The sequence below is a fragment of the Camelina sativa genome, chromosome 3 (genome assembly GCF_030686135.1).
Source record: "Camelina sativa cultivar CO46 ecotype springtype chromosome 3, ASM3068613v1".
NCBI classification, from domain to species: Eukaryota; Viridiplantae; Streptophyta; class Magnoliopsida; order Brassicales; family Brassicaceae; genus Camelina; species Camelina sativa.
Window position 1 is genome coordinate 7,661,921 of NC_141882.1, and position 26,025 is coordinate 7,687,945.

The 26,025-nt window shown below is 37.2% G+C and overlaps 5 protein-coding genes across 11 annotated transcripts; 3 read left to right on the plus strand and 2 right to left on the minus strand.

Moving 5' to 3' along the window:
* The first annotated feature begins 1,241 nt into the window (after positions 1 to 1,241).
* LOC104776004 (isochorismate synthase 2, chloroplastic-like) lies at positions 1,242 to 5,155 on the plus strand. 3 transcript variants are annotated; one of them, XM_010499992.3, is made up of 15 exons: positions 1,242 to 1,488; positions 1,589 to 1,777; positions 2,381 to 2,616; positions 2,689 to 2,806; positions 2,893 to 3,009; positions 3,098 to 3,244; positions 3,335 to 3,409; positions 3,488 to 3,556; positions 3,658 to 3,776; positions 3,880 to 3,937; positions 4,075 to 4,185; positions 4,349 to 4,433; positions 4,598 to 4,695; positions 4,798 to 4,890; positions 4,975 to 5,155. In XM_010499992.3, the coding sequence occupies exons 1-15, from the start codon at positions 1,366 to 1,368 to the stop codon at positions 5,020 to 5,022; spliced, it is 1,686 nt and encodes a 561-aa protein (XP_010498294.1). In that variant the 5' UTR covers positions 1,242 to 1,365; the 3' UTR covers positions 5,023 to 5,155. The 3 variants fall into 3 exon arrangements, with proteins under 3 accessions (XP_010498294.1, XP_087356891.1, XP_087356892.1); XM_087500766.1 differs by having other exon boundaries at positions 1,351 to 1,426; positions 1,533 to 1,777; XM_087500765.1 differs by lacking the exon at positions 3,880 to 3,937 and having other exon boundaries at positions 1,266 to 1,488; positions 3,658 to 3,843; positions 4,108 to 4,185.
* Positions 5,156 to 5,981: 826 nt separating this feature from the next.
* LOC104776006 (protein NRT1/ PTR FAMILY 2.9-like) lies at positions 5,982 to 8,162 on the plus strand. The gene is made up of 4 exons (XM_010499993.3): positions 5,982 to 6,140; positions 6,290 to 6,507; positions 6,610 to 7,163; positions 7,240 to 8,162. The coding sequence occupies exons 1-4, from the start codon at positions 6,050 to 6,052 to the stop codon at positions 8,138 to 8,140; spliced, it is 1,764 nt and encodes a 587-aa protein (XP_010498295.1). The 5' UTR covers positions 5,982 to 6,049; the 3' UTR covers positions 8,141 to 8,162.
* A 24-nt stretch (positions 8,163 to 8,186) lies between these two features.
* On the minus strand, positions 8,187 to 11,611 carry LOC104776005 (calcium-dependent protein kinase 10-like). 2 transcript variants are annotated; one of them, XM_087500771.1, is made up of 7 exons: positions 9,994 to 11,611; positions 9,747 to 9,890; positions 9,499 to 9,651; positions 9,268 to 9,383; positions 8,997 to 9,164; positions 8,666 to 8,896; positions 8,187 to 8,550 (listed from the first exon to the last, which is right to left on the minus strand). In XM_087500771.1, exons 2-7 carry the CDS (start codon positions 9,850 to 9,852, stop codon positions 8,377 to 8,379), a joined length of 948 nt encoding a protein of 315 aa, XP_087356897.1. In that variant the 5' UTR covers positions 9,853 to 9,890; positions 9,994 to 11,611; the 3' UTR covers positions 8,187 to 8,376. The 2 variants fall into 2 exon arrangements, with proteins under 2 accessions (XP_087356897.1, XP_087356900.1); XM_087500774.1 differs by having other exon boundaries at positions 9,972 to 10,848.
* Positions 11,612 to 16,188: 4,577 nt separating this feature from the next.
* Positions 16,189 to 19,872, plus strand: LOC104740589 (pentatricopeptide repeat-containing protein At1g18900). 2 transcript variants are annotated; one of them, XM_087500793.1, is made up of 2 exons: positions 16,189 to 16,418; positions 17,039 to 19,872. In XM_087500793.1, the coding sequence occupies exon 2, from the start codon at positions 17,043 to 17,045 to the stop codon at positions 19,620 to 19,622; it is 2,580 nt and encodes an 859-aa protein (XP_087356919.1). In that variant the 5' UTR covers positions 16,189 to 16,418; positions 17,039 to 17,042; the 3' UTR covers positions 19,623 to 19,872. The 2 variants fall into 2 exon arrangements, with proteins under 2 accessions (XP_087356919.1, XP_087356922.1); XM_087500796.1 differs by having other exon boundaries at positions 16,198 to 16,896.
* LOC104776008 (zinc finger protein BRUTUS-like At1g18910) lies at positions 19,816 to 25,845 on the minus strand. Of its 3 annotated transcripts, none has more exons than XM_087500779.1 (13): positions 25,456 to 25,845; positions 25,322 to 25,384; positions 24,721 to 24,945; positions 24,441 to 24,635; positions 23,998 to 24,356; positions 23,639 to 23,864; positions 21,789 to 23,485; positions 21,348 to 21,569; positions 21,123 to 21,257; positions 20,609 to 20,843; positions 20,460 to 20,519; positions 20,136 to 20,207; positions 19,816 to 20,055 (listed from the first exon to the last, which is right to left on the minus strand). In XM_087500779.1, the coding sequence occupies exons 1-13, from the start codon at positions 25,510 to 25,512 to the stop codon at positions 19,954 to 19,956; spliced, it is 3,648 nt and encodes a 1,215-aa protein (XP_087356905.1). In that variant the 5' UTR covers positions 25,513 to 25,845; the 3' UTR covers positions 19,816 to 19,953. The 3 variants fall into 3 exon arrangements, with proteins under 3 accessions (XP_087356905.1, XP_087356910.1, XP_010498298.2); XM_087500784.1 differs by having other exon boundaries at positions 23,639 to 23,835; positions 25,456 to 25,754; XM_010499996.3 differs by having other exon boundaries at positions 25,322 to 25,843.
* Between the last annotated feature and the right edge of the window lie 180 nt (positions 25,846 to 26,025).

Consider the following 26,025-nt stretch of genomic DNA (forward strand, 5'->3'; position numbering starts at 1 on the left):
TTTGCCCCACCCAATTTTTTCTCTGTCTTTCCCTTTTCTCATTCTACCATTCAGATCCGTTATTCTTCTACTATGATTATATGCCAACTGTGAACTGCCAAGTCTATATGAAGTGGTGCGTTGTCTAATACTCTAATGGCGCAACTTTATAGGGGGCAAAAATGTCCTCTGAAAATTTAGTATAATCAGTACAACAAATTTGCCTTTTTTATATAAAAAACACTCTAACAAAAATACTGAAGCTTTAAGGTGACTGAACTATTCAAAATATATCGAGGTAATCAAAACACATATATAAATAGGGATATAAATATCTATTTTTTTGTTTTGTAACGTCTGCTTTCCATTAAAATTAACCCGATGGTTGATGATTACCTAGTAAAGCATCAAAATGATAAAAGGAGGAACATAGTAATGAATAATTCTCTCTTTTTGTTTTCTGGATAGAACTATCTACTAGTATTTGGTAAAGAAAATTCACACAAGTTACTTACCTATATTTAATTAAAATAAACGAGCAATATATCGTCATTGTAATTTTTCTAGAAAATTAATACAGAAAAATGCAATTTTGTACTTGCCTTCATGATCTGTTTAGATATGATCGCTTTTTGAAGGTTTTTAGCTAGACGTAATGGGACGCATCAGTCGTCGTCGTCGCATCTGGGAGTGTGTTTGAGTCTTTATGATCTCTTATGAGTACTCTTTACTTGCCGGGTTATGATGTCCTTGGTTCTCGAGAGATTGGCTCTCATCATGATAGGAGAAGGTAGTTGTTATTACGGGTTGGTCGTGGGCAGCCGTGATAAATCACATGCGCAAGTGTTTCAAAAGAAGTTTCTCTGTTATCTTGGTGCTACCACTTTTAAGGTTTTGCCTAGTTATTTCTGCTTGTAGTCTAAGGAGTCGACCTTTTTCGATTTGGTTTCGATATTCTCTGTTTGTATTTCTAGTTCAGTTTATGTTGTTTTCCTTTCATAGGGCTTAGTTTCCGGGGAATATTCCTTTCCTCCGACATCGACTCTGGAGACTTTTAGTTATCCGCCGACTTTAGTTTCCCTCCTTTGAGCGTATGTTATCCTACTATAGTTCCAAAACAAGCTTTAATAATAAAATTCAAGATGACAAAAAAAAAATGTAACCATCCAAACACTGAATGATCCTAAGAAATTCAAACAAAATTTAATATTAGTGGCCCCATTTCACCATTACAACTTTCTTTCTTTTCTTACGACAGGATCACATCTCTATAAATATTCAGCCAAAGATACCAAACAAACGTCAAGTCTCACATACTTTAAAAAAAAAAAAAAAACAAAACAAAAAGAAAAAATATATAGTACCAACGTCGCTTTAATCTGTTTGATGGCGTCGATTCAATTTGCATCTCATTTTCTGGGCACAAACCCTAAAAAGTACAATCCTAGTCCAATCCTCCAAAGCTACTCTCTAACCTCATCCACCAAATTATCATCCTCTCATCGCCAGGTTTGTTTTTTCTTTTAGTTTTTACAACTACCAGAACCAGCCACTCTTAACTTTTTCTTTGTCTTATTACGCGATAATAATAACCCACTTTGCGAAGCAGAGGTTCTTACTCTGTTCACTCACTATGAACGGATGCGAGGCTGACCATAAAGTGCCACTCGGCACGGTAGAAACAAGAACTCTCCTGATGGTTCCGTCTCCTGCAGCCGCGAGGGGGAGGCTGATAAAAGCCGTCTCTGACCTCAAATCTCAACCGCCGTCGTTCTCCTCCGGCATTGTCCGGTTTCAGGTACGTCATAATTTCTTGATTTTATATTTGTGCCGATCAGAAAAATTCACAAACAAAGAGCTTAAGCTACGTGGAGCTCTTACATTGGTTTGTGTGATTTTGTTTCATTCTCTTGTTTGTCGGTTGCATAATCATTGATTAATAATCTTTTTTTTGGTTTTCATCGACTAATATACTTTTTTTTTTGATATATTATTATTAGATTTATTAAAAATCAGTACCTATGATACGGAAAGGAGTCAGGCTTTATTTATTTGCATCATCGGCTCTTACATATGTTTTTTTTTTCTAGGCAAATAAATTATTGTTAAATTTAGAAAAATACCAAACAAAATACAGTAAATTTGTTATCAATAATATTATAATATTCATGGATTTACCTGTTCATAAAAATCATTTTGGTAAATACTTATTATTTCATCATGTAAGAAAGTAATATTTTAATTTTGTTATTAATAAATTTCACAATTTTTATTTATTTCAGGGGTTTATCTAGAACTAGAATGATATTTGACTTTTTAAGATAAAGAAAAAATTGACTCTCTCCCGCGCAATAAAAAAGCCCTATTTTTGTTTTTATAGACCTTAATCTTGTGAATGAAGGTACCAATTGAGGAGCAAATCGGAGCAATCGATTGGCTTCATGCGCAGAACGAGGCTCTTCCTCGCAGTTTCTTTTCCCGCCGTAGCGACACTGGCCGTCCTGATCTTCTTCAAGACTTCTCCAGTGACAATGGATCATCTGATTGGAACCCGGTTAGTGTTGCTGGAATCGGGTCTGCCGTATTTTTCCGCGATCTTGATCCATTTTCTCATGATGACTGGAGATCGATCCGAAGGTACCAACACCGAGAATTCTTGATCTTGATCCCAAGTTTGATTCTTTCTGCTGATTTCCCCTGTTTTTGAAGGTTTTTGTCTTCGAAGTCTCCTCTGATTCGTGCGTATGGAGGTCTTCGATTTGATCCCAACGGAAAGATTGCTGTGGAATGGGAACACTTTGGCTCGTTTTACTTTACAGTGCCTCAGGTACTATATAGTTTGATTCCTTATAAGAGAAGTTTTGTAACCATGGACTAATAATTGACTTTGTTTGGTTGATGATATACACATAGGTCGAGTTTGATGAGTTTGGGGGAAGCTCAATGCTGGCTGCAACTGTTGCTTGGGACAATGAGCTCTCGTGTACGCTTGAAAATGCTATTGAAGCACTTCAAAAAACTATGCTTCAGGTTCACTATTGCTGAAATCTGCTCTGTACTTATTAACTACTTGATATAATCAGCTAAATGTTTTTTTTATTATATTTGGTGTTATCAGGTTTCTTCTGTTATAATGAGATTACGGCGAGAATCTCTAGGAGTATCTGTTGTTAGCAAGAACCATGTTCCAAGTGAAGGAGCCTACGACCCTGCTGTTAGTAATGCTTTGGAGATTATAAAGGATAAAAATTCACCACTAAGCAAGGTACTCTAGGAACCATATCGTCCTTTCTTTTCTAGACATTTTAGGGGTTTCATTGAGCATTTGAGCTGATGTTATTGGTCCGGCGTTCAGGTTGTGCTTGCACGTAGCAGCAGAGTCATTACGGATACCGACATTGATCCTATCGCTTGGTTAGCACGGTTGCAGGTGTCTTTTCTTCCTCGCACATTCTTAGTTATTGAAATTTGAAGTGCTAAAATCTCAGTCTAATTGTTGATATGATAGTGTGAAGGACAAGACGCGTACCAATTCTGTCTCCAACCACCAGGTGCGCCAGCATTCATAGGGAACACGGTAGGTTAATTATTCTACTTTGCTACCATTATGATAATGTTGGTGAGAAAGATGTGAAAATCAAGTGTTGGTTGGTTCTGACATACATATGAATGGAACAGCCTGAGAGACTCTTCCATAGAAAACATCTAGGTGTCTGCAGCGAGGCTTTGGCTGCCACCAGGCCTAGAGGCGATTCAATGGTTCGTGAAATGGAGATTGAGCGCGACTTACTAACCAGGTCACTTTTTGAAGAAAAAAAATTGCTTTGCACACTTACTGCAAGATGCATGTTTAGAAACTTGCATGTAAGTGAATTTATATTATTTCAAATACTTTTGCAGTGCAAAAGACGATCTTGAGTTTTCTATTGTGCGAGAAAATATAAGAGAAAAGCTAAAAGTAAGTTCAATCTTATTAGCTTAGTCTTTAGTTGTAATTGTTTGTTTCATGTAACAATTAGCTTGCTTTGGCATATTCTTAGTGTCTATGATCTACAGAATGCTAAAATATAATCTTCTCTTAATTATATTTTGCAGACCATATGTGACAGAGTAGTTGTTGAACCTCAGAAATCTGTGAGAAAACTTGCAAGAGTACAGCATCTATATTCTCAACTGGCAGGAGAACTAAGAAAAGAAGATGATGAGGTTTGATGACAGTTTTACGTTGATTTAACATCTTATGATCATCTAAATCACTTGACTTGTTCTGAGAATATATGTTATATTCTCTTATAGTTATCTTGATATTGAGTGAAGAAAGCTACAGTTTGTTTTGTCTTACCTCAAAATATTTTTTGTCTATATTCAGTTTGGCATCTTGGCTGCTTTGCATCCGACGCCAGCTGTTTGCGGATGTCCAGTAGAGGAAGCAAGGCTTTTGATTGAACAAATTGGTATACTATGCTTTGATTCTTCTGCCTTTTCAATTTCTTAACTCTAAAGTCTTACCGGAAAAAGGATTGTCTGCTGAAGAAGCCATCTCCTAATAAGTGCTTCTATTTGATTTGATACTGAGGTTTCAGATTTGATACATATTATTCTTTTCTTTGTTTTCTAGAGTCATTTGATAGAGGAATGTATGCTGGACCTATTGGGTTCTTTGGTGGTGGAGAGAGTGAATTTGCTGTAGGCATAAGATCTGCTTTAGTCGAAAAGGCGAGTTTTTTTTACTTATAACATTCTTTTTTCCAGTGTAGCAAACTGGTCATTTACTGTTTAAGTCATTGCACCTATATGATCTTTTTTGTGTGTTCCCAGGGTCTTGGAGCATTGATCTATGCTGGAACAGGCATAGTTTCAGGAAGCAATCCATCCTCGGAGTGGAACGAGCTTGAGCTTAAGATCTCTCAGGTGAAAAAGTTTTGTTGTTATAACACACCCGATGCTAATTTTTCCATATCTTTATGAAATCAGATTCTTATGTGTTTCTTGCAGTTCACCAAGTCACTTGAACATGAGCCAGCTTTGCATCCAATCAACTAGAGGAAAGGGAAGTTGAGATTTTTTAGTAAAGTATATCTCTAATTAAATTTGCTTTTGTGTATGGTGTGTATGTATGTTGTAAATAGAAGTAACACTAATGGTGCTGTATTAATTAAAATCTTCTTTCAGCTAAGAAGCAAACTTACGTACGTTATGATCCAAAGCTGACGTATATTTTCACCTTGGCACCTTGTTAGAATTATTATAATGACAAAAAGATAACAATTAAAGCTCCAAAAACTAATCTTTGTTATTCAGCAACGAACGAACGTTATAAAATTAGTTACCGGTAGTGCTAATTAATAAGTTTTCAGAAAAAAGTTATTTAATTTTGGGCTAATTCGATCAAAAAGGAATTTGATTCTTATGGCTTTATCAACTAAGAAAAGGTATAATTTTTTGTGGTTCCCGTGATAATCAAAACTGTAATCCGGAAAGGCATTTTTCCCCACTTTTTCCTATACGAGAAGGTTATTTTGCAAGTTGTTCTATTGACATGTGAAGCTTTTTGTAACTTTGTTTTCTATTTACAGACGAGTTACCGAGTACGACCCATGACACTATAAGATCAGAACAACTTTTAAAATTTTTGCTCAGTTAATAAACTAATAACTTAGTACGTGTACGTTGATGACAAAAAAAAAACCGAACAAAAATAAGTTCGTTTCTTTATAGTTCATATCGTTTTATGAAAAGATAAAAGGATATATTCGTTTTGAGAATGTTACATAACTCATTACTCACTGCAACAGATAATTAATCAGCTATCCGAACTCATATGTAGTGCGTTTGTTGTCATTGTTGACAAATCAAAATAGAAGGAACACAAATTTACTCGAGTCCTTATTTCGATAAAGTCGAGTCTTTTTTGTCAAGTAATATTATTCTAACCGAACACTTGTGTTTTGGTATAATGTCCAATTAACTTTTTTGTCCTCACCAGTAATGGAATCCTTCTCATTGCCAACTAAATATATACACACATTCACACATACTTAGAGCACATTACACACATTTAGTGTGAGCAATGGAGGTTGAGAAGACAGATAAGAACATTACAGAAGGTGATGAGTCTAAGATCATCTACAGAGGGTGGAAAGTCATGCCTTTCATCATTGGTATTATTGATTAATCCATATTATTACCTACATTTTTATATACTTAAAATTTGAAACTTGTAACGAACAAGAAAGTGATGGAAGAAATAGAGGAGATCATAAACAGAGTAGCTTAATGCTCTGTTCTGTTTCTTGATTTTTTTTTTAAGGAAATGAGACATTTGAGAAGTTGGGGATAGTCGGGAGTTCATCGAATTTGGTTGTATACTTAACGACGGTTTTTAACATGAAGAGCATCACGGCGGCGAAGGTCGTCAACATCTATGGCGGCACAAGCAACTTCGGCACCATCATCGCCGCCTTTATCTGTGACTCCTACTTGGGCCGCTACAAAACCCTATCTGTTGCCATGATCGCTTGCTTCCTCGTAACACCAAGACCAATTCATCAAAGTTCTCAGTTTAAATGTTCACTGACCTTGCTGTTTGTGTCTGAAAAGTAAGGATCTTTTGTTTTGTTTGATTTAAAGGGTTCGGTGGCGATGGATCTAACGGCTGTGATCCATCAGCTGCATCCAGCTAAATGCGCTAAGGAAATAGGAAGCGGGTGCAATGGGCCATCCATGGGACAAATCATGTTTCTCGCAGGAGCAATGGTTTTGCTGGTGATCGGAGCCGGTGGAATTAGGCCGTGCAATCTCCCGTTTGGAGCTGATCAGTTCGATCCGAAGACAAAAGAAGGGAAACAAGGGATTGATAGTTTCTTCAATTGGTATTTCTTCACCTTCACGTTTGCTCAAATGTTGTCGTTAACGCTCATCGTCTATGTTCAGTCAAATATGAGCTGGAGCATTGGTTTAGCCATCCCAGCTATTCTAATGTTACTTGGTTGCATCATATTCTTCGCCGGTTCTAAGCTCTATGTCAAGGTTAAACCTAGTGGCAGTCCCATTCACAACATAACGCGTGTCATTGTTGTTGCGGTCAAGAAGAGGAGTTTAAACACCGTTGAGACTAACGACCTTTATAACTACATCGCAAAGGATTCTAAGAACTCGAAACTGAGCCATTCAGAGCAGTTCAGGTACTAATTCCTCCCCTTTTCTCTTAGTTCTTTGTAGAACAAATTAGAAACATTTTAGGGTTTTCTTAATTTGCAGGTTTCTTGACAAATCGGCAATCCAAACGCAAGACGACAAGCTAAACAAAGATGGGTCGCCAGCCAATCCATGGAAACTATGCAGTATGCAGCAAGTGGAGGAGGTGAAATATGTGATCCGGGTGCTTCCGGTTTGGCTCTCGGCCGCCTTATTTTACCTAGCTTACATTCAACAAACAACCTACACAGTCTTTCAGTCTCTTCAATCCGATAGACGCCTCCGTTCAGGAAGTTTTCAGATCCCAGGAGCGACTTATACCGTCTTCTTAATGCTTGGAATGACAAAATTCATACCGATCTATGACCGTGTCCTTGTACCTTTCCTTAGAAGGTATACAGGCAGAGACGGTGGTATCACACAACTGCAGAGAGTTGGAGCGGGAATATTTATATGCATCACAAGTATGATGGTGTCTGCAACTGTAGAACAATACAGAAGAAAGGTAGCTCTCACAAGGCCGACACTAGGGTTTGCCCCGAGAAAAGGCGCAATCTCTTCCATGTCTGGTATGTGGCTGATCCCTCAGCTAGTGCTAATGGGTATTGGGGACGCACTTGCTGGAGTTGGACAAATGGAGTTCTACTACAAACAGTTTCCGGAGAACATGAGAAGTTTCGCTGGTTCTCTGTATTATTGTGGAATTGGACTGGCGAGTTACCTCAGCACCTTTTTGTTATCAGCGGTGCATGATACCACAGAAGGGTTTTCGAGAGGAAGTTGGCTTCCGGAAGATCTGAACAAAGGGAGATTAGAGTACTTTTACTACTTGGTTGCTGGTATCATGACTCTAAACTTTGCCTATTTCTTGTTAGTCTCACATTGGTACCGTTACAAAGATGTTGTGACCAAGGACAAGGACATGGACAAGTCTTCTGATGAGTTCGATAAGGTTTTAGTGTAATAAAGATTTTTACTTTTGACTCTTTGGTTTAGGGCTTTGAGTTGGCTTTGAGACAATAGATACACAACCTTTGAATAAGAACATTACATACAAATACAACCCAAAATGTTTATATATGTGAAGGACCATAGCTTTTGTAAAATCCCCATCCATCGAAGAACAAGCCCGGAAAATTCCCACTTCACAAAAGGGAAAAAAACGGAGTATTGCTCTGTTTTTGGTGATAACGAATAAGATCAAACAGGAACAGTTTGTCCAGTGAGAGCGTCATGAAGGTGTAATGACCCATCTTTCATCAAGTTAAGGCTTAAGCTTTTGAACCTCTCTCTTGAATATTGCCTCGACGCCTTTCTCCAATCAGTTCCAGCTTTCATCATCACCACAAACTCATCATAGTTTATACGCCCGTCCTGTAAAACAAAAGACACCAACAGTCCAACTCAGACACAGAGTGATTTAATCTGTTCACTTCACAATCTAAACTGTTAGGCCTTAAGTAGGATTTGTTCAGAGATTTCAACGAACCTTGTCAGTGTCAACTTCACGCATGATGTCGTTTAGGACACTGATGTCTGGTTCACCTAACTCGTCAGCTAAAGCTTCCCGTAGCTCATCAAGTTCAATGTATGTACTTCCATCTTTGTCAAAGAACATAAAAGCTAGTTTGAAAAGTTCATCATTTTCTATCTTCTGCAAGTGAATTATCACAGCTACAAACTCTCCATAATCCAGAACCCCATTCCCATCAACATCCGCCTGCGTCAAAGCCATACAGATTTCAGCAATGTTTGTTTATCAGAGAAGATCACTGAATTGGTATTTTATCAGAGAAGGATAATGCTTAAAAATAAATTACCACTTCCATCAACATTTTGATCTCTGGTTCACCAAGTTGTGAACCGACCTTCTGAAGTCCAGCTTTGAGTTCCTCGTAAGTTATTTTACCATCCTTATCATCATCCATTAGTGAGAACATGTTCTTAATCACTTCAACCTCTTGAATAGACATGTGCTCCGCGATCACCTGGAAGCATCAAAAGAGACGACAAAGATCAAAACCAAAATATAGACTCGAGCAATAAACTGTCTACAAATTTCAGCAGGAAAGTAAAAAGAAAAAAACTTACACGAAGTACTTTCTTTTTGAATCTATTCATCATAGAGAACTGCTTTAACCTCGATCTAACTATATCCCCTAATGGAACATTGGGAGCTTTCTTTGCATTCTGTATCCAAGGGTGAGCTGAAAGATGAGAGAAAAAAAAAAAAGAAGAAGAAGCAAAAATCGTTAGTAAGGATGTTGAAGAATTAAGATAACAAACCTAAAAACACAGTGACACAAAACGCAGGAGCTTTACCTAACACTTGCTGAGCAGTTAACCGTCTAGTCGGGTCAGGATCCAACATCTGCCTCACAAGGCTTTTAGCGCTCTCTGATATCTGAGGCCAAGGGTCTCTCTTAAAGTCAAGAACTCCCCGCAAGATGGCAAGAGCAACACCTTGTTCAGTCTCTGTCAACAGAAACCACAATCCCACCACTTTAGTTAACCACGATATAGGTGACAAAATTACACAGCTGCTAGAAGAAATAAAAGAAGAAGCTAACCAGCCCAAAAAGGAGAAACACCACAGAGCAAGATGTAGATGATAACTCCTGCACTCCAAACATCAACCCCAGGTCCATAATCTCTCTTCAACACTTCTGGAGCCATATAATATGGACTTCCTACAATCTCTGTAAACTTATCTCCTGCAATAAAGCAACGGAGGATGAAACAGGATATTCTAAAATTAGAATTCTCCACTGAGTATAAATACATATCAACGAAACCATAAAAAAATTGGATCTTTACCAGGTTTGAAAAACACAGACAAGCCAAATCAATGGCCTTTAGTGGAGAATTCTCCTTCTTGTTAGCAAACAAGAAATTCTCAGGCTTCAAATCTCGATGCATAACTCCATTAGAGTGACACATCATCACAACCTCAGCGATCGTTCTGGCCACAGCAGCAGCAGCACGCTCCGTGTAATGACCTCTAGCAACGATCCTATCAAAAAGCTCACCTCCTTCACAAAGCTCCATAACCAGATGCACGTTCTCGCTATCCTCATAACTCGCCTTAAGCTTCACCACGTTCGGGTGCTCAGGCAAAGTAGACATAATCGCAACCTCGCGACGAACGTCTTCGATATCAACGGCAGTTCGGAGCTTCCGCTTCGAAATAGATTTGCAAGCTAAAGCTTCGTGGGTCTCACGATCAGTACAGAGGTAAGTGATTCCGAATTCGCCGCGACCCAGTTCTCGACCTAAGATGTATTTGTCGGTGATCTGGTGGCTCATAGGGGTTACGTCTTTGAGAACACGTATTGGAGAAGGGGATCTGACGAAATCTCCGGCGAATGGGTTTAATTTCCGATCTCGGTTGGGTTTTTTTGGTTTCGGAGACGGTTTTGATTCATTTGAGTCAGGCCTTACACAGGCGTTACAGTTACCCATGGCTGAGTTAAAAGAGACTCAGCAACCTGGGGGGGGGGGGGGAGAAAGAGGGCTAAGGAGGAAGAAGAAGAAGCTAGATAGATAGAAGAGGGAAAAAGCTTATCTCTTTGGGTTAGTATCGACGCCGGAGGAGTTATTTTCCGGCGAATTGGATGAGTTAATGTTAGGGGAAAGGAGAGAAAACGCGGGTTCAGGTGAAGAAAAGTCGGACCTTTCGAAATTTCGGGTTTTGGTTTGTTTCAATTAAATAAACAAATCAAAAAAATGGTATCTTTGATTTTCTGTATAGTAGAGAGTATTATACTAGTATAATGCATTTTTATATTAATTAGCGTATAACTTGAGGGATTTATTCATTATTCTAACCATTTCACACCATCTTCTTATAAACATTTTTTTATTTATATTTCTTCTAGATGGCGATCATTTTGAGGAGGGTTGAACTCATTGGATATTTATTTTAAATCTTGCATTTCAATGGCACAAGAAAAACACGATAAATAATTATGGGGTAATCTGTTTGATAGTTCTTAAGTTAATAGTGACCATATATAGATATTACATATCCTGTGTTGTGATGATGAAATCTATTAAAATGCAAACGGTAACCGACAACAATAATTTTTAGAAAATTCAAAATTTGGATTTACTACAAAATCAGAAAATCCAAAGCTTTGATTTGCCTCATTTAACCGAGCATTTTATTTTAAATTGTGATAGTTTCACATATAGAATTAATAGTTTTAAGAAAATAAAGTAAGTTTCATAATTTTCCAAACATGAAACAATTTAACAATGAGGTATTATTACCGCATTAGCCGTTTGGTGTGATTCGTCGCAATAATGAATGAAGGGATAATACTGAAGTTCGAGGAGAGAGTTTTTTTTTTTTGTGAAGTTGTTGAACAGCGTGATGGATACGGTGAGACTCTGAGATTGTAAGTAAAACAATAATAAGTGCGATGTTGATCTCAAACTAATTTTTTATTCCTTTCTTGCTTCTCTAGGAGAAATGATTTTGTTGGTCCAACAAAAATAATGATAGAGAGAGACAAGTTATATATTTTGGGATTTTCGAATTCTAAAGCAAGTTTTTTTTTTATACTTGTTTGAATTTGGAAATACCAATGATTAAACTGTACAATAATACCTTTCGAATTTATTAGATTTAGTCTAACAAAAAAAAGTTTCTATGTTACTTTTAAGTTTAAGATTGTCTTTAACAGAAAAAAAAAAACCTTAACGATAAAATTTACATGTAGTGTGGTTTCAACAACATATATATACATTAGTACATAGCTCCGTTATGTTCAATCGAGTAGAAGTAAGAACTGCATTATTTCGAAGTCGTGTTTTTTTTTTTTTCTGTTTTCTATGTGTAGAAAAAAATAGATATATCCCTGTGTAATTATAAGAGAATATTATCAGATGTGCCATATACAGCGACAAACATTATCACTAATACTATTTTCTGTTTGTTTTCCATACGACTATTATCAAATAACTATTATACTCTTTATTTTTTTTGATTCAATATTATTAATTGTTTTTTTTCTCAAACATAAAAGAACAAAGCTCTCTCTCTTCATAACTCTCGATTTTTTTTCTTTCCATCGATTTTCATCTTTTTCTTCTTCAATATTAAACTGCCATCTGAATCTTTCACTTTTTTGAGTTCTCTTACAGTCAATTCTACTACGGTTGAATCCTCCGACTGATCCGCCTTTGTCCGTCGTGGCCGGCGAAACATCTGAGACAAGTTCTGAAATTCTCTATCTCCGTAGTAGACAAAACCGCTAGGTCCAGTTCCAAAGTTCTTATACTCGACAATATACAAGCAAAATCGTAGGTCTGCAGATCGCCAGATCTGGTGGACCAGATCTAGCCGGCCAGGTTTTTGTCCATCCCTATTATGTATTGCGTTCTCTTGAGTGGACTTTATCTGTTTGGTCATGTGTTTTATGTCTATTGATAACAATAAAACTTGTCCACACTACATGTCTGCAGATCCCGTGTCTGGTGAACCAGATCTATCTGACCATGTTTTTGTCTACCAATATTAAATTTGTCCACACAGCAGGATTCGGTGTCCGGTGGACCAGATCCAGTCTACCAGGTTTTTGTCCACCACTATCATGTCCTTTGTTCTCTTGAGTTTGAGTGTTGGACCTTATCCGTTTGGTCATGCGTTTTGTGTCCATTGCTAACAAAAAACGTGTCCACATTGTAGGTTTGCAAATCCAGTGGACCACATTCATCAGCCAAGGTTTTTGTCCACCACTATTATGTCATTTGTCTCTTGAGTCCATCACACTATTATGTCCTTCCTGGTGGACCACTTTTTTTGTTTAGAACATTAAGTCCATCACACTAACATGTATGTTGTCTATCTCACAAGTCTGAAGACGTTCATATTGACATTGGTGAACTCTCGGAAGACAACAATGTTACTACACATTGAATGTATGCCTTTATGTACCAGTTTTATCTTTGTTTTGTCCACTAGATTTTCATTTATGACCACTTACTTTTTTTGTCTATCCAACCATGTTGTCTGTTAAGTTCTTGATAGACCAATTTTTATTCTAAAATCTTAAGTCCATCGAACTCACATGTGTTTTGTCCATCGCGCAAGTCCGAAGACGTTCAACCTAACATTGGTGAACTCTCGGAGGACAACAGTGATACAGAGAAGGCATGTCTCTGTTGGTGGACCATAGTAGGCTTACTTTTGTCTTTCCAAACCATCTTGTCTATTAACTTCTAGATGGACCAATTTATTTTTAAAAAATATTAAGTCCATCAAACTAACATGTTTGTTGTCTATCTCGCAGACTTAAAATTGATGAATTTTCCGAAGACAACCATATTACTGACCTGGAGAACTCCACCAATTTCAATCTCTTTTATATCTAGATGTGTATAAACAATGATAATTAAAAAAGAAACAGTCACATCATCACTATTTTTGTTAATCTCAAAATGATTGCCCAAAAGTTAATGATTTTTTTTTAATTTTCTTTTTTTCATGATTTTAAAAGGTATTATAGTATTTTGATCATATGCCATAAAAACAGTAAATATCATAATTAAGAGAAAGAATGAAAATGGTATTTCTCCTAACTTTAATTCTGAAAATGGTACTTCTAATAAAATTACCTTTAAATCTAGATTCTAGATAGGAAGAAATTGCCGACAACAAAAAAAAAAAAAAAAAAACATAGGAAGAAATTAGGTGTGTAGACTTCGTCAATTATGAGCAATAGTTATTGTGTTGTAGAAAATATAAAAACAGCTAACGAAAAATCGAAAAAGATAAGTAAAATAACAAAAAGATTCCAATAACGGAAGTCAACAACTAGAAACAATAAAAATCAACGAAAATTGTATGTTCTTTTTGGCTTAGAAAGTAGAAACCACAAGTCTTGTTATCCTGACTTCGCTACAAGTTCAATTGTCAAATGTCATACTCGTTTTCTTTATCTTGGATTTACATTACCTTGGGATACCATTCAATACATATAATACCTAATTAGTATATATGTGTGTGTAGTTTCGACAAGATACCTAATTAGTATCATTCCAATATACTGTATAACATTTTCTTAAAAAGGATTAGAGCTATATTACCGTGATCAAAATTTAGATTTAAATTTCACAGAAAGGAAATTTGTGAGTTCATACATAACAACTAAGAGCTTAAGTGCTTTTGTTATAACTTAATAAGGAACACGTGGTGGATTAAGTATGCATATACATTGAAATATATTAAAGCAAAGCCACACTGTTTTCATATTATTATGGATTTCTTATGTGATTTTTTTCTGTGTCAATGATTCGATCATATTAATATTTGGTAGGTCAGAAAAAATCGGTTTCAATTAATTGCCCAACTAGACCTTTCAACCTCCTATCTATCTGTGAACCTACTAAAAAAACACCAACGTCGAGAACCCAACATATTATTCATGCTATTTTCTCCAAAACCTTATCGTGTTTAATGTTTATGGTCATTAAAGTTTCATTATACTACAACAATTTCTCGAAAATTCGATATTTTAACTCGTTAATTAATCTTCGGAAGAAGGAAGAAATGCTTTTATCGTCGGCAACTTTAAAGCTGGCATATCTTAAAGATTTAAAACAGGAAAAGTAACGAAAATATATATTGGGATAAAATGTATATTTTTTTTCTGTTGAAGAGAATGATTATGTTTGGGCATTGAGATGATGGCGGGTTCAACTATAATGCATGTGATTGCATGTGTAATTTATGTTGTTACTCAGTGGAGTTAGCATCTTCATCCCATATATATATATATATATATATATATATATTTTAAATAGAGTAATTCTATTTTGGAGTTAGGTTTTTACTCCAATTTTACTTCATTATAGAGTAAACAATAGAGATCTTTAAATTGTAGTCTATAATGAAAATAAAAGTTTTCAAATATAAAAAGAAAATGGAAATCTCTATTTTAGAGATAAAAATGAAGATGAGTTAGAGCAAAATTAACTTCAAACTTTATTATAAAAATGAAAATAGAAATGATTTGGAGATAATCTTTAACTTTTTTTTGTTTTGGACAAAAGGAGATCATCTTAACTTAGTTCACTTTTTGCATACAACTTGTTTACCGCCCCAAAAATATGGTTCTACATGTATATTATAGTTGTTATACAGAAACTTCAATTATACCACAAATTGTTATAGTCAAATTTTTTTTTAGTCGTTGTTTATGCTGCAACGGTCTTTTCAATTTACCTTTTTCTTTACTGGGAAAATAACTTCATAATTTATGCAGTTTTCTTAATTACAGGTTTAAGTGGGCTTTTTAGTTTGTAACATAACGGGCTTATAATAAACCTCTAACGAGGTTGAAGAGCCGATATGGATATGGAGACTTTTGCAGAATAGGAATATAGGATAGATTATTAGCATATACAATGTCACAATTGCTAATATATATCTCTATATAATTTTTTAAAATTTTAATAGTTATTTCTTATTTATTTTTTCAACTTCCCCACCAAGTCTCTCTCCCAAATCTTAATAGTCAAATTTAGAGCTGAAAACGAAAATTTTTCTGACCGCTAAAGTAACAGACTAACAGGGTACTCACGGGCAAGACATGAAAAAGCAACGCCACGTGGAAAAAAACGAAGACATACGAAACTTGAGGAGGGCAAGGCTTCTACGTTGCAAATAAGAAATAGCCAAAGGGGGAAGAGGTAAAAGATTGTAATTACAAAAAGTAGCTCAACTTCTCCAGCTTCTTTTAGCTAAACCCATAAATTCTTCTGTAACTCTCATAATTATATAATATTGTTTAAAAGTAACAAATTTGACACTAATATCTTCGAACTACAAAATTTTCACTGAATCGCTGTATTTGGTTAACTGTGAAAAGGGTTATAAAAAAACTTATAAAAGAATTGAGGGGAATTCTTTTAGAAAATAAAAGTATAGTGTGCTATTTGAAAACAAATAGAAGAATAGGGGTATAGTTGAAACTTTAGGTATCAGAAATGAAGTAAAAAAAAAATATAAAAAGAGAGCAAAAAAAAAAGTTGAGACCTTTAGAATTTGGCAGCAGCCTCCGTGTGGTGTGACCAATATGCTTGGAGAGTAGAAGAAAAGGCTTCTTCTCTCAATTTCGACGGCAACGTGAGCAAGAAGACGAACTCGTTGGCGCCTCTATTTAGTTTCAATTTCCACCTGACGAAATTCTGAAAACCATAAACCTAAAAACAAGTCAACGTCACCGCTTGTTCAGGTGACTTTTGTATTCTATTGATCTCGCTTACTTATGATTCAATTGGTTCAAAAAATCTCAGCTTCGACGGGATCTCTACTTAAAGATTTCTGGGTTTCGTTTGTTTTTGAGATTTCTCTCCGATGGGTTTTTCTGTTTTTGTTATGTTTTCTGGGTTTAACGCGTTTGCTTGAGATTTTAGCTCAACTTTGAGAAATTATAAAGCTTTTTAACGTTAGTGGGATTCTAATGTGAATCATATGTCGAAAAGAGAGTCTTTTGGTGATGTAATTTGGGCATTTGGTTAGAATTGGATGTTCTCTAACTGGGGGATGCAGGGGAAGTATAGAGTTTTCTGTAATTTTTTCTCGGGAAGTTACTCATTTCGAAGTGTTATATGGTTCATTTGTGAGTATACAAAAAGTTGGAGAATTTTAAGTTGTTGGGAAGAAGCTAGTTGTTGTAGTAATGTACAAAGTTTGGAGAAGAGCTAAATTGGGTATGTTTCTAATGCGTTCTTCTTACAATTCATGGATTGGTTGTATGCTTGGAAACCGTCTTTTATGCAGTAATAATTGATGATCATGTCCTGTGAGTTTATCTGAATCTGTGGTTTTCATTTGTTTTTGTTTTAACTGCAGAGAAATGATACGCGCAAAGCACATTAGTAACCTTTCGAGTACAGCAAGATCCTTTTTCCTTAATGGATCGAGACCAGTAGCTGATGGGAATTCGTGTGCATACACGGACGATGAAACTTGTGTCTCGAGACGTCAGCAACTTAGGAACGATGCTGCACTGACTGAAAAACGACCACCCGGTATTCTCCCTAAGCCTTCAGTAGTGGGATGTATATTACCAGGAGGAGAGGTAACAAAACCGGTGGTTCCAAAGAAGGTTGATGATTTTGGTCGGCCATCTCTGTTGCCTCAGCATGTTTCTTCTTCCCCTGCTTTGCCTCTTAAATCACATTCCGTTAGTTATGCATCAACCATCGTTGGAAAGGAGGAAGGTGAAGCTTCTTCAGAACCTATTGGCGATCAGATTTTCAAGGCTGGTGTTGTTGCGGTAAACTTTTTGTCAGATTTAGCGAATTGTAAGATTCCTTCCACTGATGGAGGAGGTGAAGTATTTGGTTTCTCGAAAAGCTGTATGGTTGATCCAACTCGACCTCTTTCAAGTGTTAAGTCGTCGAATGTGAAAGCTATAAGAAGAGAGCACTTTGCCAAAGTTTACCCTAGATCAGCTGCTAAAGAGTCATCAGTGGGTAAAATTAGAAATTCTAGTAGCAACGTCCGAGGGGCTAAGGAAGCTGAAAGAACTGGATTTGTTAAAGGATTCAAACAAGTTTCAAATTCTGGGGTAGGGAAGTCGTTACCCACAACAAATAACACATATGGCAAAAGAACAAGCGTGTTGCAGAGACCCAATATTGATTCAAACAGGTTTGTTCCAAATGGTTTCAGTAATACTTCAATGGAAATAGTGAAAGTGCCTCCAGGAACTGCTCTGACATCAAGGCAGGATTGTAGCTCCGGATACATAGTGGAAAATGTTTCCAGTGTTTTGAGAAGATTCAGGTGGGGCCCTGCTGCTGAAGAGGCCCTTCAAAATCTCGATTTGAGGATAGATGCATACCAAGCAAACCAAGTTCTTAAGCAGATGAATGACTACGGAAATGCTCTTGGTTTCTTCTACTGGTTAAAAAGGCAACCTGGGTTTAAGCATGATGGGCATACTTATACCACTATGGTAGGTAATCTTGGTCGTGCTAAGCAATTTGGTGCTATAAACAAGCTCCTCGATGAGATGGTCAGAGATGGATGTCAGCCAAACACAGTTACTTATAACCGACTTATCCACAGTTATGGCCGCGCCAATTACCTAAACGAAGCTATGAATGTGTTCAATCAAATGCAAGAGGCTGGATGCAAACCTGACCGGGTAACTTACTGTACGCTGATAGACATTCATGCTAAAGCTGGATTTCTCGACATTGCCATGGATTTGTACCAGAGAATGCAAGCAGGAGGTCTTTCACCTGATACTTTCACTTACAGTGTCATAATCAATTGTCTTGGAAAAGCTGGACATTTACCCGCTGCACACAGGCTCTTTTGTGAGATGGTTGATCAGGGTTGTACCCCTAACTTGGTCACATACAACATCATGATAGACTTGCATGCCAAAGCGAGAAACTATCAGAGCGCGTTGAAACTTTACGGTGACATGCAAAATGCTGGATTTGAGCCTGACAAAGTGACTTATAGCATTGTGATGGAGGTGCTTGGACACTGTGGATATCTCGAGGAAGCAGAGGCTGTTTTCACCGAGATGCAGCAGAAGAACTGGATTCCGGATGAGCCAGTTTATGGTCTTTTGGTGGATTTGTGGGGAAAAGCTGGTAATGTGGAAAAGGCATGGCAATGGTATCAGGCAATGCTTCATGCTGGTCTGCTACCTAATGTTCCTACATGCAATTCCCTTCTTAGTACTTTCCTTAGGGTTAACAAGATAGCTGAAGCTTATGAGTTTTTACAAAACATGCTGGGGCTTGGTCTACGCCCATCTTTGCAGACATACACGTTACTCTTGAGTTCTTGCACAGATGGTCGGTCAAAACTCGACATGGGTTTCTGTGGCCAGCTGATGGCAAACACGGGTCATCCGGCACACATGTTTCTCCTCAAAATGCCAGCTGCAGGTCCGGATGGCCAAAATGTGCGCAACCATGCGAACAACTTCCTGAATCTGATGCACAGCGAGGACAGAGAGAGCAAGCGAGGACTTGTGGACGCGGTGGTTGACTTTCTACACAAGTCCGGGCAAAAAGAAGAGGCGGGATCTGTTTGGGAAGTTGCTGCACAAAAGAATGTGTTTCCTGATGCATTAAGGGAGAAAAGCTGCAGCTACTGGCTTATCAATCTCCATGTAATGTCAGAGGGAACTGCAGTCACTGCACTGTCTAGGACGCTTGCTTGGTTCCGTAAGCAGATGTTAGTCTCTGGAACTTGCCCTTCCCGGATTGATATAGTAACTGGTTGGGGAAGACGTAGTAGAGTCACCGGTACCTCGATGGTGAGACAAGCAGTTGAAGAGCTCCTCAACATCTTTGGTTCACCGTTTTTCACGGAGAGTGGAAACTCAGGTTGTTTCGTTGGGTGTGGAGAGTCTCTCAACAAATGGCTGCTTCAGTCTCATGTTGAGAGGATGCATTTGCTGTGAGTTTTTGTATCACATTTAGGCTTTTTATTTTTTTATTTTCTTTTGGTCGATTGCATCTTATGAATTGTTTAGTTTGTAAGTCATAAGTTAAGGTTAGAGGCTTAGAGCTAGACATGGAGTTTCTCTCCATTCTTTTGTCCTCTGCTATTCAGTTGTATCTTCCTCGCAATAATCTGAGATGACTTGGAATCAATTGCGGTAAACATTCATCTAGATTTAATAATATGTCGAATATTTTTTCCATACAAAATCAAATTCTTTCGAAAAGAAGAGAAAATTGTTATAGACTTGTAGATGTACAAGAGAAGAAGAAGGAAAATTGGATAAGGGACTAGAAAAGTCTTGTGTTGTAGGAGGCACAAGAAGAGCACTTGTGATAGAGCCAATGGTAATGAGCATTTCCTTTTCTCCCACAATCATTACACAGTATTACCTGCACCCAATCATCCATATACTTAAGTTAAAAATGGAACTGATATTTTGCATATGTATGAGTGTGAGAGAGAGATGAACCTGAGTTTGGTTTAAGTATTCATCTGGCATCTTTTGTTCTGCGAGCAGTGCGTCTAACATTCTAAAGTAAACCTGTGAGTAATAATTCATTGATTAGTGGGCATCACCTTAATAATGCTTGAGCATTGTCATTCGTCACTATAAATGGCCAGATAAGAACTAAGAGCACACTATGGTGTCACTTTTCTTGTTCGTGGAGAAACACTATCTTTTGAGTTTTCTTTCTTTTTCTTTTCAGGAGCATTTTGATGCCATTTGCTATCTTTTGTGCGACTATGTTTAGTAATTGTTCAACGAGAGAAACAGAATTTTGGTGTATCTAACCTGCATATCCCCTAGTGATTTGCTGCAGATAGGGCATGTGTAATGCGAACATGTGTACTCCTACAACCAGAAACAACACACTTTCCTAAGTAATATGTTTCAGGTTTTTAATAATTGCCATATAACATATTGACAGATGAGTTAAGGACCTGAAAGCAGGTCGAATGCATCACGTGACCGCATGGAAGAGCCTTTACTGGAGAATTTGAGGTAAATATGTATTCATGGCAAATCGGACAGTTATCTTCTAAGCACTTTTCTCTACATACATGTTCTACTAAGGTTCGAGACATACAAGCATTGCATTTCATGCAATGGAAGTAGTCAATGCTTAGTCCTTTTCCTAGCCTGCAGAGATTGCAGTAGGGACAATGATAGATTTCCCTGCAAAGTAAACCTTTAATTCGTCAGAAACTATTAACCATGTTATCAAGTCTATCAGAAACAAATTGCATTTAGATATGATTTCTACTAAGGTTGGGACCTTTTGGAACCATAGAAGACTTTAGCAAGAAAGAGTTAACTGTCATTTATCAACACTAGTCATCCAGATTCAGCATTTCATATTCGAAGCTATATATCTACAACATCCACATCCTATATAAAATTATCACAATGCAATTTTAACTTACACTGCACCAAATTAAGCAGTAGAAGCTTTACCTATCATCGTCAAACAGCTTGCAGATTTTGCAGTAATATTTTCCCATTGACGAATTACATGAAATATTTGAGCAACTCGCACCTACTGGCTGAATTATCAGGCACTTCATGCACATCATCTTTGTAATTTGTTTCCTGCACACAAGTATATTGAACAAAATTAGAGACAAATGAAGGTGCAGCAAGATTAATGATGTTTGGTACATGGAATTAGAAGCAACATACCTATCCAATAAGTGATCAACCTCTTCATCATGGCATCGTATACAGGTGAAGAACTGGTTGCAACAAGGAGCAAGAAGCTTGCAATTCCTTTTGTAGTGTTTGCAGCCAAAGATCATTTTGTGAGAATCTCGATAAGATGGATGCTGACCAGGAACTGCGTCCATATTGCTTGCGAGAATGGATGGTTCAAGATTATATATCCGTTGTGTGGCAATCCAACGACTGAAAAATTACAGAACCTAGTGTAAGTCACGACAAATAACATAGAAAATGGGTTATTTAAGAATGATTCTTGCATAATTTACTCAACGAAGAGTAATTATAGGGAGTTTTTTTTCTTCTTTTTCTAAACACATACTCATACATATGTCTACTTTGGACATACTATAAGATGACAAAAATATTTTCTCTTACAAAAAAAGTTGGGATTGCAAAGCTTACCTCATTAACAAGTTCTGGATGATATATGATTTCTTCTGAGGATCCAAGGAAGAGTCACGAGATATTCTTCTAATTGTAGCCTCCACATCCTCTTGACTCATTGATAATAGGCACTCATATTTACTGTCTTGACCAGAAGATTTCTGAGACATTTGGAAAGCTTGAGCAGAGTTTCTCAACTCACAGTTGCTTTCAGTTTGTTCTCTGTACTTCGTTTGGTCAGCACCTAAACGCACCTTTTTACTTTCTGAGATTTCCCTATGATTCTTCTCTTTGTTGCCAAATTCTACCTTGTTGATGGGAGCAACCTTTCCAAGTGGCTTATTCATGATACCCTTTGAATCTGTCTCTACAAATTCCAGAGGTTTGCTGCAAATGCTCCCTCTGTCCTTATCAGCTGCTCCTTCAAACAGATAGTTCCAGACAACTTCTAGTGGATCTGAATCCTCAGATGGGTTCTTATTTGTTACCCCTGTTTCTTCCCCTGTAACATTACAACTGTACCATTCCGTTAGCCATTCACCAAACATAGTCTTCCTTGTTGCTTGACGCCACAAAGACATCACAGCATGTTGTTCATCAGGGATCAAAGATTCCATTAACCATGGAATTATATCTTGCAATATTTCTCCACTTATTCTTCCAAGCATGCATGCTATGATCTTTTCTTGTTCTTCAATAGTGAAGCAGCTTCTGAATAAACACCAAAGCTCAGTTTCTTCACGGTGAAGATGCTCAGACAATAGCTTATGAATGGACTTGCATATATCCTGGAGGCTCATACACAACTTCTCATACTTGACATTCCCACGTTCCAGTACAACCATGTTCAATTCTGCCATCTCATTCAAAAGGAATGATACTTTATTGAGGTGTTCAACTTCCAGTTCGTGGTCAATACTGTATGACTGACTAATGTTTTGTAGTTTACCCTTGGCCTCCAAGGCTGGAAATGCAATCTCATCCTCTGCATCTGAATGTATCTGATACAAGAACTTTATAAGATGAAACCGCTGATGAAACTCTCCAAGGAAGCTACAGTCTGTTGCCAGTCGAGCTGAGCCACATACAAGATAGTCTAGATCCTTCTTCATTGCCTTGTGAAATAAGAAAATCAGATCGATAGGTTTCAAGTCCATCATAGTTAATTGCTCGCCAATATTCTTGTCGCCAAAAATGTCAGGAAGATGTTGAAGAGGCCTGAGCTTTCCTTGGATAAGTATTTGCTGATTCATCGCACTCGAGTAAGGTGTCTCATTCATGTAACCAACTGGTGGATCCATTGGTTGGAAACAGGTTGAAGACTTATTTTTAAGCAAATCAGGATCGGATCCTTTGCATAGTTGGTGCTGTGATTTCTGGCCGAAAGATCCATAAGCTTCTTCATTGTGTTCCTCTTCAGAAGAACATCTCGGTTTGAACATAAAGGACAACTCATTCCAGAAACTCTCAACTGGTGTTTTGCCTGAATAACCGAAGCGAAACCATTGCAACAAGAGCTGCGCAAAAGGTTTATTGGGAAAAGAATCTTCAGAACTTAAGAAGTGAATGATTGACTGACATTCATCTTCTGGCAACTGAGAAGAAAACCACATTATGACACACTTCAGCAAACCAAGAGGCAGGACATGTAGGCTTCTGTATAGGAGCTGCCTCTGCATTTCAATGTTGCAGTTCTTGCTGATGATGGGAAATACCTGGACAACAATGAGTGAATACTTTGGATGTCATATGGAAACAAACAAAGCAATTAGAAGCTAAAGATAAACATTTTAAAGAGACTATCAATTTCTACTAGTTTCAATAATAGCCAAAGTATCAAAGCTTGATAAGAATATGAAACTGTTTACCTCTGTTTCCTCTAAAGAGAACTGCTTAGCTACTGTCAATATAAGGAATTCCAGTTTCTCCTGAAGCGTTATCACAAAATTTTCACTCCCTTTTCTAGTTTCAAGGTCTAGAGACTTCTTGAAGTTTTCCACATGGCCATCAATGGTGAATTTCTTTGAAGTGGAAGAGTGTTGCTGATCCACCATATCTTCAAACACTGGGTAAAAGAACTTCTTAAATGCATTGCTGCAATGAAGTATGTCACCAGTTTCTCAGAGAAAAGAGCAGAAAAAAAAGAAGGAAACAGAACAAGTCCAAGAAACTACACACCATGTCAAAAAGAAAAAGAAAAAATCAAGTTCCCCAAATTTATTATTACCCATAAAAGATAAGGACATCAGCAAGGAAGTTTAGCCGAACCACTAGCACATTGAGATCCAACGAAAGGCTTGGAAATGTCAAGTGGTTTAATCCTTTTTGAATGTCTACCAAATCTCTTTTAATTGCATTATGCCAAAGCTGAACACCATGAATCAGAGTGTGTCCTGTATCTGTATCTGGACTAGAAAAGGACATTTTACTCCACTGCCAAAAACGTTGAAACATCCCACTTGATGAACTTGTCTGAGCTAAGTTATTCATATTTTCAGACACTTCTACAGATTGCACTCCTTTCATGATCTTTGTAAGACCCACCAAAGAAGATTGACTATCATCAGTGAGCCAAGAGTTTATAACCTTCAGAAATAGTTCAATATTGTTACAATTGCAGAAAAATGAATATACCAGAAACAGAACCACATCTCAGTATAGAATATATACCAGTTGCAAGGAGACCTCCTTTGGGACAATTTCTTTCATGCAGTTCTCAACTTCAGATTTCTCCTTGGGAGAGAGTAAAGACGTCATCCATGGGAAAACTTCTTCCAGAACCATCACCGGAACACTACAAATGAATTGCCATACTAGTGATGCCTGTTCTTCAAAGGAGAAGTTCTCAATCAACAAAGGAAACACCTGCGCATTACCAAGTATATGTACTGGTCAGGCAGAGAGGCACCACAATATGATATAGGTAACAGAGAAAGCTATTACGGTATACCTGACGCTCTTCTTTAAGCATATGTTGGCATATGGATGATTGGATGGTGCCAATGCATAATACAACTTCACGAAGCACATCGGAAGTAGTAGTGTTCCCTCTATCCTCTTCAAGAACAATTAGCCAGTGAAAAATAGAAGTGAAAAGATCATCTGTGGCATCATGTTCAAGCGAGTAATTAAAAACAATGTTCTTCACACGTGTGTCTAGCGCTGAAAAGATAACCTGCCAGAGTAAACACACATTACATAACTGTGATGAAATCGGAACCATTCAAGTCTTTGATTATGTAAAAACTCTGTTCACTCACTCGTTGACTTTTTTTTAGCTGTAAGATGGTTTATTTTTTTTTTTTTTTTTGCTAATAATTCTGACTGTAAAAGACAAAACAAGAATCTAGTAAAACCACTATTCCATAAAACAGCAAAGATAATATGACATGATGATAGCTTCGTGTGTCCTAATATGAATCATTACTATATTTTTGCTAAATTTCTCAAAAGATGAACTGTTTAATTTTATTATTCCCTAGAGCATCCAATATTTTACTAAAACGATTAGAACAAATAAATTGTGATTTTAGGCTAAGACTAGATCTAACCTCATCTTCAGCTGCGGAGTGATACTTATAAACAAGCTTTAGAAACTCAAACTTAGAGCGGAGCTCCACCGCCAGATCAGAACCGGAACGGACCGTACCACCGGCCAGACACTGGAGCTCCGCTAGCTGCGCACGGAAAGCCTTGTGGAAATAAACAAACAAAAGAATGGGAGCATCGGACAAGCGAGCATTAATAATCACCGCCGAAGCGGATGAAGAAGAAGTCGACGCAATATCCGGCGGTATATCAACCTCCCGCCGGTATTTTTCCGGCGGAAGTGGAAGAGGATCTCCGACTCCCATACACCATGAACAGGTCGAGAGAAAAAAAAAAGAAGGAGAAAAGAAGAAGGAAACGCGTTGACGAGAAGAGAATGTAATTTAAAGGGTCGATCATCATCGTCGTCGTCCTCGTCAAGCTCTCTCTCTTGCTGTGTAGATTGAAGATTTGTTAATTAATATTTTTTAAGGGGTTTTAGAGGTTTTTATTATATTACAAAGTGATGATGATGATGGAGACGTTCTAATACGTAACAACCAAGAAGGCTTTTATCATACATTGGCGGGACTATTTATTTTTCTTGTCCCATGTGATCCGCCATTTTCTCTTTATTGTCCTCTACTCTTATTATTTTATTCATTTTGTAGTTTTTATCTGCGACATAAACATTAATTTTATTTGCCGACAAAAAATTAAGTATTAT